The 12014-nt window shown below is 40.8% G+C and overlaps 1 protein-coding gene across 3 annotated transcripts in view; it reads left to right on the top strand.

Moving 5' to 3' along the window:
• The first annotated feature begins 4191 nt into the window (after nucleotides 1-4191).
• sipa1l3 (signal-induced proliferation-associated 1 like 3) overlaps nucleotides 4192-12014 on the top strand; it is a 26955-nt gene continuing 19132 nt past the window's right edge. For all 3 annotated transcript variants that reach the window (XM_076282585.1, XM_076282586.1, XM_076282587.1), the window contains exons 1-2: nucleotides 4192-4344; nucleotides 11760-12014. The exon at nucleotides 11760-12014 is cut by the window's right edge and continues 1267 nt beyond it. In XM_076282585.1, coding sequence (XP_076138700.1) covers nucleotides 11988-12014 — 27 coding nt within the window. In that variant the 5' untranslated portion in view covers nucleotides 4192-4344; nucleotides 11760-11987. The remainder of the gene's footprint in view (nucleotides 4345-11759) is intronic.

Genomic DNA, 12014 nt, shown 5'->3' on the forward strand with positions numbered 1-12014 from the left:
ATGCATGACCCTGCCATAAATAGCCTATTAGGTTAGGTTGAGATGGCGGTCCAGTCCTCAGATAATAAAAAAAAAGAAATGAAAGAGAAAAATCAGTCCTCGAGGCTTTTCATGCGCTGTTCAGAATGGTTGTTGTGGGTCAGCATAGCCCATATCACAACAACATCCGTGCATCGAGTCGTTTCAGTGGTAAATAAGGCGTCGATAAAAAAAATATATATATACAGCCCAATTCCTCGAGCAAAATATAATTAATTGACAATTAAAATCAATCTTGCCCTTGTTATCGATTTGAGTTTGCAGGTGGTCCAGTCCCGACTCTCAGGATCTTCCATTCCATAAGCCGGCTGTCAGGTGCGATGTTAACGATTGACTTTTTAACCAAATGCACCGGCTGGACAAGGGGTGGAACATAAGCCTTCTGGGTAATGCCGATTAGTCCCCCCCACTTGATCGTACGTCACTCACTGAACTAAGAAATGCACCATGGATTTTGTGATAAATAATGGCTGTTTAGGCCTACTTCCATAGCAAACATTTAATATGACATTTGATGTAATACACCGAGATACTAATCATTATGTTGTTGTAACATAGGCTGAAATAGAGGCCTTGGACTGAAAGTAAAGCTTTCACCTGAACATGCAATGAATTACAGTGCACAGATATGTTGCAACACAGACAAATGTGAGGCCCTCATCAAATTGAATGTCATTTCTATTGCAATGAGTTGTCAACAGAAAATCATGACAGACACATTATTATTCAATTAACTTATCATCTCTCCCAAGAGCGACCTGGGTCTGGTATAAATGGACCCAACCAGGAATAATCAGGCATGACTAGCTTGATTTGAATTGCTCAAAGAAAGGTTGAAGATGGGTCACCTAACCCCGATCCATCTCTAGGGGCTGAAAAAGGTGTAATTGCTACACATTTTTGCGCTTTGTTGACACCTGCTGGAAGAGTCAAGAAATTGACATGACTGCAACTTCATAATTTTTTATACACACAGGCATTATTGGAGAGATTACAGGCATGATCCTTTTAAAGCACAAATCCCATACATCTCCTGAAAATAATTAACTGGGTTTTCAACAACCTGTACTCTCATATCTTCTCAGTTCACATTATACAGACCTGTACTGTACCGATACACCGACCCATAAACGATGGGTTTTGCACAAAAGCAAATTAACTACATAGATAGATAGATAGATAGATAGATACTTTATTGATCCCCAAGGGAATATTCAAGAACTTACAACAGTACACCTCCTCAACACACACACTTTTATCAAGTAGAATGGCAGAAGAACCACCAAGCACCATTAGATGTTAGTGAATGATCCACTGTTTCTTTCAAATGGCTAATTCACTTATGTGGAACTACCCAGACAACCATGAAGCATAGGGCAGTTCCAAAAAATGTAATCTGTCCAGAGATTAAAGAGTCTGTCATTTCTCATTAGTTGTACTAATAGTTCAAATGGATTTAGTATTGAAACATGCTGTAGCCTAATTGCCTTTTTTTTTAATAGTTTGTATTTACACCAAAGGATTAATCCCTGGATTAACTCAACATCAAATATAGCCTATTACAATTACATCTGTGAAATTCTGCACATTCCAATTTGTCTTCAGTTAGCAATAATCATGCTGTAATGCACAAAATGAATAAACATCAAACCATAACACAAGAGTCAGGTGACTATAGACCCTCGCCCCTATAATTGGTCAATGAAGTGAAAACAAAATCCTTTTTAAATTACAGCACCCTCCACAATTATGGGCACTGATAAAATGGGGGGGCTTACAGTGTTCTGGGGCTCTATCTCCTCCAAAGGCCCTGGGAACCTTGGGGTGCATTGGCATCTGAGCACCATGAGGTATTTGGACATTTTAAATCAAAATGGCGGCCTCTGCCAAGTCACTAAAAGTAAATGATAGGATCATCCAGCCGGTCACTGATCCAGAACATATGCCAGATCAACTCATAAATGAACACAAAATAAAGCTTCTGCCATCATCTCAGTCCTCTGATCTAAACCAATGTGGAGAGTTAAATGCACAAGTGAGGATGAATGTGAAGTATCTGAAGATATTCTGTAAAAAGGTGTATTAGATTACATTATTGAACTTTGTCATTGTGCAGAGTACAAATACAAAGACAACAAAATGCAGTTTGCGTCTAACCAGTAGTGCAATGTCATATACACAGTATAGACAGGTGCAGTATAAACAGTATAAGACATATCAGTGTAGACAGTACAGTTAAGAAAGTGGTATTAGCAGTACAGTAAATGTATTAGCAGTAGCCTTATAAGAGCAGAATAGATATGGATATGCAGAACAGTGTATGAACAACATACAGACATGTGCAGCAGTAACATAAGTGTAGTAAAAATAATATAGATATTTGCAGTGTATTACCAATAACATTATAAAAAAAACAGAATAAATATGGATATTCAGTATGAACCACAGTATGTAGATATGTGCAGTGTAGTAACAGTAGGAATAGTAAAACATAAATAAGTGCAATTGAATATGACTATGTAAAAGTGTAATTACAGTATGTGCATTTTATAAATATAAATATAATACTATGGATGGGATAGGGTAGTGCAATTGTCCGGGGAGGGGGCTGTTGAGGGGCAGAACGTCCGCCTCTTTGTTGCCCTTGTGTGTGTGTGATGATGCTGTTTTCACCACCCTCTACAGTGCAGGAAGAAGAGACACTGGCGAGCCTTCAGGATCAGGGTAGAGGTGTTAAGGTCCAAGAGAGGTCCTCAGAGATGTGGACACCCAGAAACTTGAAGCTGGTGACATGCTCCACCTTATTAGTCCCGTTGATGAGGATGGGTGTGTGTGTGTGTGTGCTTTTGACTTCCTGAAGTCCACAATGAGCTCTTTGGTCTTCTTGGTGTTGAGAGCCAGGTTGTTGTCAGTGCAACACAATTATAGGCCGTCTTATCGTTGTTGCTGATGAGACCAATCACCGTAGTGTCGTCTGCAAACTTGATAATGCTGTTAGAGTCATGTACAGGGGTGCAGTAGGTGAAAAGGGAGTAAAGGAGAGGGCTCAGTACACAGCCCTGTGGTACCTCGGTGTTCAGGGTGAGGGTTGAGGAGGTGAGGTTATCTAAGCTAACAGACTGTGCTCTTGCTTTGTATTCTCCAACTTTATGAGATGTTATGGGAAAATATTTAAAGCTGTTTCATTGGCAAAGGTAGGCTTTACAAAGTGTTAAATGCAGGAGTGCCAATAACTGGCATACCGGTATGTTTTTGTTAAATAATATTTATGTGCTTTTTTTTCTCAGAACAAATTTGCTTCTCTTCAAAATATTTTTGAAAGATAAATCCCCAAAAGAAGTTTTATAAATTTCTCTTTTTACACACACATGCACACACAGCTAGCGGAAGGACAGATGACACAAGGCACGAGGGGATAGGTTAACAGGCAGGCTATGCATCAGGAGAATCAACACTAAATTCAGGCTTGAATAGGCTAAATCTATAATAATATTGCTAATATCAAGGCCATACACACATCCCTTTATTTCAGTTAGCCTAGCTGGCTTGATTTGCATTGAGCTCAATGAGCATAAAAATAAAACCATGCCAATCTCTAGGTATGTGAAGGGTATGTGATGGGTATGTGATGATGTGGGGTTATTTTAATTCCAAAGGCTATTTCTATTTCCATGCTGCTTAAGCCTTCTTTCATTATTGAGAAGTTCATACATCATCTGACCTGCATGTCCAAACCAGTTCTTATCCAGTGCACACTTTTCGGCATATGACCACATCAGACACCTGGGATTTCCCTTTTGAGTTCATCTCTGCCATATGGGTTATCACTGCAAGTTTTTTTGTCATAAACGTTAATTGCAGAGGCTGACAGATTTATAAAATTAAACATATGTTTAGCAGGTTGAATAGGCTTGGTCTGCTTGATAATGGTAGCAAGCCATCCTTTTGTGGTTGTTGCAATCTATTCGGTTTGAAATTTCTAAACTTTCTAAACTTTTCAGTGGTTTTAGTTCATCGATAGCAATTGCCCATCCTAACAGTATGACCGTGTACAGCACTTTGCACTAGGTTGTCTGTGTGTGTAGCCTGTCTGTGTATGCACATGAGCGCGCGCGCGTGCGTGCGAGGTGCCGACCAGACCAGTCGGATTTTTGTTGCCAGCAGTCAAGCCACCCAAGCTGGAAAACCCTGGCGAGCTACTGTGGTTAACTGTGCCACTGGCGTTGGTGAAATATCGGAATTTAAGCCCGCCATCGCCGTTTCAATTTAAGTTTAACTTGCAACGGGGAATACATATCTTACAAGGTAAGCTTTCACCTCCAAGGCTTCGCATTTACTACACATCTTGGATCACAGAAAGCGCCTCAAAGTGTCGAGTTAACAAGCGAGGTGGCTAGCAAATAACTAGCCAGCTAGCTAGCGGCAAGATAACTTGGCTAACCCAGCTATCCCAGCGTTTGTTCAGGGATGTTAATGCAGCGTTGGTCGTGTCAAGAAAGCCTGTATTATTTCTTCACTGTTGCGCTTTTTGGAAACATCTTGTACGCGTAACGTTAATCTCTAGGTCTAGTACATTTTTTCGGACATAGCCTTGGATTTTATATGTATTTGGGTTTAATGAATTGAATTCTAGGAATGAACAGAATCCTGTTGTAGTCCTTCCTGATCTACTTCATCCATTTGCGCACGCGTTGTCTGTAAGAGTGTGTTGGGAATTTGTAGTTTTTACTTCCGCAAAGTTGCCATGATGGGAAAGCCATTGTTTCCATCTCGAAACTACAAGTTCCATAAAATTCCTCATTTGTCTAACCAAACTCAAGCGGTAAAAACACAGCTAACTAGCTGTGCTGATCAATATTATTATTATGCAGCCTTGATACGGAGAGTCGTTATTCACGTAACATATTTTGAAATTGTGCAATGGTGCTCTCCATCTGTATTTGTACTTTATATTGGAGAAGTCTGTAAATTCCAAAGTTTCTATATCTATATCGTAGCTACCTAGTTAGCAACGGGAACTAGCCTGCATTATAGTAGCTTCAACGCTAGTGACCTGTTGGTTTCAGTCAACATTCAGTCGCACATTGTTTGCATATTAACGTGATTTAACATGAAACAAAACAAACTATAAGGTGCATGATGAACCCTAGCCAGTCGACTGGGTTTTTTATCTAACGGTAGACGAGAGTTGGAATGCAAGAAGTGTTCGACATGGGGGCGAGAGGTGTGTGAGTGATTCAAATCCTGGGTTTTATCTACCGTGTCTGTCGGGAATAGACAGGAGATAACGTTAGTGTCAGTGTTTTTGTTATATCTTAAGCGAAATCAATAGCAAAACATGAAAACGAAACAAAACAAAACCAGGATGTCGTTAACCTGAGTCCCGAGTTGTTTGTCTAGTGAAAGAGAAACAACTCGCGAATGTTTGCTGGGCCGGTTCTGAGGTTTTGCATTGTGCGCTTACATCTGGAAGATATAACGTTGGCCCTTTTGCAATGTTTATATTTGTGGTTTCTGGCTTTGTACTATATTTTCTGTATTACAAAGTGCTACTGCGTATTGGCTTGGTGAATCCTGACATTGGGGATTTACTCTTTGTTAAAAGAAAAAGGACAATATTCGCAATTAGTCGCTTTGGTTAAAAATGCGTCAGCCAAATGTAATGTAATGTAATAATGTAATATTTTTGCTGTATTTACCATTGAAAGAAGTAGTTAGCCGGGATTCTACCCGATTAAATTTGTTGTTGCTTTCATGAATTATTGGGATGTTGCTGTAGAAAAGGAAAGTATCATTTCTATTACTGTTGTTTTGTAGACTACATCCAGTTATGTACACTTTCTACAAATTCCTTATGAAGGACAATCCCGAATTTTGAAAAGATGGACAGTATTTTCCAGTATTGTGTATTGCTGTTATTATTGCTAAAGGTTGCAAACTCAGTATGTGAAGAGCTTTCTACAATGACACAATTTAGGCCTACAATGTACATTAAACAAAAGCAAACAAAAGCTATTCTGTCAGGCTACCTTTTCTTTTGTTATATTACATTAGTGTTGGGTGCATATTTCTGCCCTTGTGTTAGTTAAGTAAATTTAATTGTTTTGAGGGAAAATCCAGTTTTGTGGTCTCACCTAAATAGGCCGTTCTCAGTGGCAGATACACAGTCTTTTTCCTGACATCCTTGGTCACACCTCTCTGGGTGTATTGAGCCTATTAGGACAACACACCCCCTCAGCATGATGGCCAGTACTGCTGTTGCTGACAAAAAAATTGAATGATATTGTTCTGACAGCTCTGGCACAGTGGAATGCAGGGCTCCTCAGCATTACCTAAATCCAATTTTAACCGGTGTGTTACGGTACTTTTCAGAAGCTTGGTTAGTTAGCTTTGTTTGTGTGGTACAATATTAGAATGTGAGAGGGATGGTTTACCGAAATAATACAGATTTATTTATGCACATTGTTTCATAACTGCAGGTATATTCTGCTTGAGTTAATATAAGCAAAATGCAAAGACATTCTGATAGATTTAAACACAGATACATACAACAGGCTCATCTGCATGTGTTACTGACACCTTGGCTTGCATATGCATGTTTGTTGGAAGTGACTTTTACATAGGCTACTTTTTGAACTAAGGCTTTGCACTTCAGTGTTACCACAAGTCTTAAAATGTTTAATTGAGTTTCCAGTGTCGGTTGTGTTGATAGTGACATCCACTCATTGTGTTGGAGGAAATCTTGGGTTTAGTAGTAGGACATTTTTACATGGTATGGCACACATGTGATCAGTATCCTAGTCAAGGCAGTAATTCTAACACTAGGCTACCTTTTGGCTAGTTTCAGTTAGATTAGATTCTTACATTTTTTTAGTGGATAATATTCTGAATGTTTATTGGGTCATTCCACACCAAAGATTTTGCTGAAAAGTGGTGAATATATGCCTTATGTTACCAAACAAAGGAATCTGAAGTTTCAGGTGAATATCTCAAACGGTTTGCCTGTGGTGTCCATTTGAATTTCGGGTGCCATGGCCCTAATTGACACATTGGAATTTCACATTTCATCTTTTGCCATTTTGGAAGCCCATAACGTCAGTTCTAATAGTGGTAGAGGTCTGGGGGATCTCTTTCATGGGGGATAAGAGGTTAATCCTTGACACTCTCAGTATTTAATTGTTTGCCATCACTGAGGATAATACTAAGTTATTTTCACTATTTTCATGCTTTATCATCACTAAATTCTCCCTGATCTACATTCCAGACTTCTGGAAACAATGTCCAAAATGGTGCATTATGAAGAATAAAATTCATATTACGGAGCTTCATAGTCAAACATTTTATTTCATTAAAAGAAAGAACAAATATGTATCTTTATCTGGTATAAATCCTATTAGGATCATCAAGTGCCCACATGGTCATTTGGGGGTCCAAATATGGGGTTCCAAAAGAGTCACCTCTGCCGGAGAGGGTTTGTGGACCCCCATAAAACCCCCACCAGTGGTACCATACCCTTCAAATTCATTTTGGCAAGAGCAAGGTTCCCACATATAACAAATAATCCTGTTTAGAATAAATATGATCATTAATTGTGGTGCTAGGGCCACCCAAAAAGTGAAAAATCACACATGCCTTCAACATTTTTTAGGACTTTGGTGACCCACCTCTCACCCAAACAGTAAGTAAGTTGATTCTGCAGATTCAACAATTCAGCAAATTCTCCAGAATTGTGTAGTACAGGCTACAATGAACTACCACACCAGTTTCCAGCCCTCTACCACGATTAGAACTGACGTTATGGGCTTCCAAAAATGGCAAAAGATGAAATGTGAAATTCCAATGTGTCAATTAGGGCCATGGCACCCGAAATTCAAATGGACGCCACAGGCAAACCGTTTGAGATATTCACCTGTACATAATACCCCGATATTGGCTGTTTTCACATGGAATGAACCTATTGTGACTACTGACTACTTGGCTGCAAGCTGCAAGTAAACCACTTGAGTTCAACAGCTTTTAATGACAACTAAGCATGTGGGAAATGGGCTCTTCCTATGAGCCCCTGAAAACTGCTGTCTTCCTGTACCGTCTTCTTACACTTCCTATGCATGACCGACTGAGCTGAAGTGACTTGTCTTTGATGTTTGGGATGCTTTGAAATTGTGTAACGCAGGCTAATTAGGGTACAATTACGCATTTAGCCCGGCCAGACACTACTGAATGACTAAATCGGCCTCTGAATGTTGTATTTCAGCCAACAGTAGTGCTATATTAAGACAGAAAATCTGATCTATCTAAAGGGCATTTCCGTGGATCTCAAGTGGTATAACTGGTTACACCACCTGACAATGGCTTGCGGGGGATTTTATAGATAGGGAAGCAGAGCTGTAGAACCGCCACCCATTAATATTACCACATGCACACACACAAACAGAGAGAGAGAGAGAGAGAGAGCACGCTATCTGTGTGCATGTCAATTCAAGTAAACATTGGGAGTGGAGGGAAACTGAGAAGGGATTTTCAAACGGTGCACTACACACTAGATAAGCTGTCATGCTCCTGTGGCAGTGAATGAATATTTTGAGGTTGACCCCTGTCTCTCCAGTCTACTATGGAAGTCTACACTGAAGAATAAATCAAGCTGCTATTTAAATATATACAGTATGTTATTAATAGAAAGATGTATGTATATCGGGTTTAAAGCAACAGAATGTAAGTATTTGTTTTTTGCCCTTGCTATCTAGTTTTAATGTACTGGGTACACCGTTATCATCATTTTCAGTGTGTAGGCTTCCATCCATAGTCCATAGGACTACCCTGTAAATGATACTGAAGGGGTACCCAGTGCGTTGACAAGTGATTAATAGGGTCCTAGGGTCGCTAACTAAAAGCAATTAAAACTATCTAGGTATGCTAGGCAACAAGATAGCGCTGTTTGAATTTAATTAAACGAACAGCCTACTTTTACTCACAAATTTGATGTTGTAATCAGAGGTATCTTTGGCTTACAGGTTCAAAACTGCACAAAATTTGAAGTGTAGGATCATTATGACACCCTCTGCATGCCAAGTTTCGTGAAATTCCGTTCATGGGGGACCATAAAATAAGTTAATATGTAAAAATGTAAGTATTATATTGTCTTGTATTTGTATGTCGCTTTGGACAAAAGCGTCTGTCAAATCACAGAGACACACACAGAGACACACACAGACACACACATGCATAAAGACACATGCACACACATAAACACACAGTAGACATGTAGGCATACATACACACAAAGGCACGCATGCACCCAGGCACACACCCACTCACAAGCCAACACACACACACACACACACACAGGCACATAAAACACACATACATGCAGGCAAGCAAACACACACACACACACTCCCCCCATTCCCCCCACACACACACTCACAAGCGAAAACACACACACAGAGAAACATACATATACACAAAAGCAAACGCTCACACTCATTTACATACACAAAAGTTGAAAGAGTAGGAGATGGAGACAAATTGACAAGCATGATTTATTTTTGCGGAGACTATGTGCAGGACTGAGTGGCGGTCATATTTTGTGCCGCTTTGCGGTACATATATAGTTATATATTTGTATACTCCTATGCATTGTAACATGCTCTCTTGACACGGGTTTGTTGCTGGACTTTTGCATATGAACCCAGGTATTTATTAACTCTTCAGGTCCATTGTCCTGTATGCCCTTTAGAGTTGTTTCTGTGGTCACCCTCTGTGATTCTCTTGTTGGCAGTCCGATCCAAATGCTTTGATTATGTGTGAGTGTCTAATTTGCCTTCTGCAGACATAATGGACCTCACTTGTGAGATTGAAACGTGGCCCCACTTGCTTTTCAATGACCTGGCGACTCGTATCGCCATTGTCGGTAAATGGCCTACTCCCGCCTCGGCCTGTTGTCTGGCCTCATGAATGGTGGCTGGCTGTTGAGTGTTGACTTGACATATTTGTGTTGGAATTATTATGTGCAAGTTCTATAGTCTACAGTTTTTCTCCTGGCAGGCCCTAGCCTGCGTCTTGTTTATTTCTTCTTAAGCGTTTGTTTTTACTTTGGAAGATTGGCTCTGGTTAGACTACAGCCCCTCTAGCTTGGGAGGGGTGTCCTCATGAGCCGGCAAACATTTAGTAAATAGAGCAGTGAGCATTCACAGGCTTTATCAAGCATACTTTAATACTTTAACTCATTGAATGCCAAGCTGTTTTCGGGAGCTTTGTCCTAGAGTGCCAGCAATCTAGACCATTGTTGATGATTTTTGTACAGCCACAGCATATTCTGTGTTATAGCTATGAACACATACAATGGCTCAATTAAAAGGTTAGACTTTAAGCTCTCGGTGGGTGCAAACCGTGTATTTCAACTCGCCTCTGTTCCTGAGAAATCCCATGCTAAACAGTGGCTAGTTTTCATCAAAATCGCTGTTTTTTTCTAGAAATGGAGATATAACGTCTTTCATGAAATATGAAGTGTTGCCTGTTACTTACTTGTGTAAACTTTCCGGGAAGTGATCAGCGAGACCTGGCGAGACTGCCACCTAGTTATAAACCCACGAAAATGGCCTGGTTTTGACCTGACGTGCATGCGTCACTGATTCGACCCAAAGCGGCAACCGAGTTATGATAAAATGTCCAGATAAAATGTCCAGATTGTGCGTTTTCATGAGTTTTCTAATATTAAGTTTTTGGCACTCAATGAGTTAAGTGGTTTAAGACTTCAAATGTGACATTATTTTTTTACTGTAGGTTTTCCAAATCCCTAAGAAGTTGTAGGCCTACTTTTATTTTGTCACGTGTTTGAGTTGTTGGTTTTCCTTATGTATTAATGTATGGATGGAGCTGGGTCTGCTCATTGTGACCTAACATGTCAGACCCCCCTGTCCTGTCATCAGTTTTGACACCATTTCCGTATCTGTCTCCCACCAATGCTCGCCAGGCCTTGAATGTTGTATCAGCACAGCTGTGCCTTTCTCCCTTGCCCCCAAAACCTTCAGTGCTGTCAAGGCCAAGCTATAAATTGCACCAGTTGATACCGTTCTACTTTTGGCTCCTCCATATTCCTTTTAACGGTGGAATTTTTGGTCATTGGAAGGATATTTTTCATTGCAGTGTATGTGCTAATCTGAATGTTGCAGTAATAATTTATTGCACAGAGTCGTCAGATGACCTCGGACTGGGAAGTGGTCAGCTGACTCATGTTCTTCTCATACCCACAATGCCTTGTAAGATGACCCAGTTTGTCAAGCAGAGTTAAGGTTACTTGTGAGCCAGCGCCCTTGTCAGATCCCTCCCTCTACTAATGCCCCCATCTATCAGCTTCCTTTATTGTGAGCAAGGCCTCGCTGCCTCCCACACAACACTTCATCATCATCTACCAGAAGCCTTTGTCTCGATTGTGGGAAGTGAATGGAAAACACTGGTTCACTAGTTAAAACTCAAGACTCACTTGTCATGAAGAAAGGGCCTTTTGTTGCTGTGTGGTTTATGTGATGTTTGTGTGTGAGCTTTAAGTTGCTTTCTCCTCTCTTGTGGACTGCTGTGTTTTGTTGACCATTTTGTTAGCCCTTCGGGCGTAATAGGAAGGGCTATTGGTGGTTAGTGAGGTTCCCCTTTCACTGTAAAGCACTTGGGGTGTCCTGTTGAAGCGCTAAATGGCAGTTGTTGTTGTTGTGTTTGATTCACAGGTTGAGCTACCAGCTGACAGCTGAGCCAAACTGCTGTGACTGGAACAAACTCAGAGGTGGAGCAGCCTGGCCTCCCCATCCTGAACACCTCCATGTGGGCAGTGCGAGTGGCGGTGGCGGCGTGGATCCTCAGCCCTGCTCCCCACTGCCCCCTCAGCCCACCATGCCCTCGGCCCGCTCCCTCCTAGCCTGTGCTGCGGCTCCAAGCGCTCGCTGGGCCCCCTAAGCATGTATACAGACTCAGGGGTGTGTGAC

This window comes from Alosa pseudoharengus, unplaced genomic scaffold, assembly GCF_046254945.1.
Source record: "Alosa pseudoharengus isolate Yale_2024_CS ecotype anadromous, Long Island Sound unplaced genomic scaffold, YU_APseudo_1.1 YU_APseudo_1.1_scf_13, whole genome shotgun sequence".
NCBI lineage: Eukaryota > Metazoa > Chordata > Actinopteri > Clupeiformes > Clupeidae > Alosa > Alosa pseudoharengus.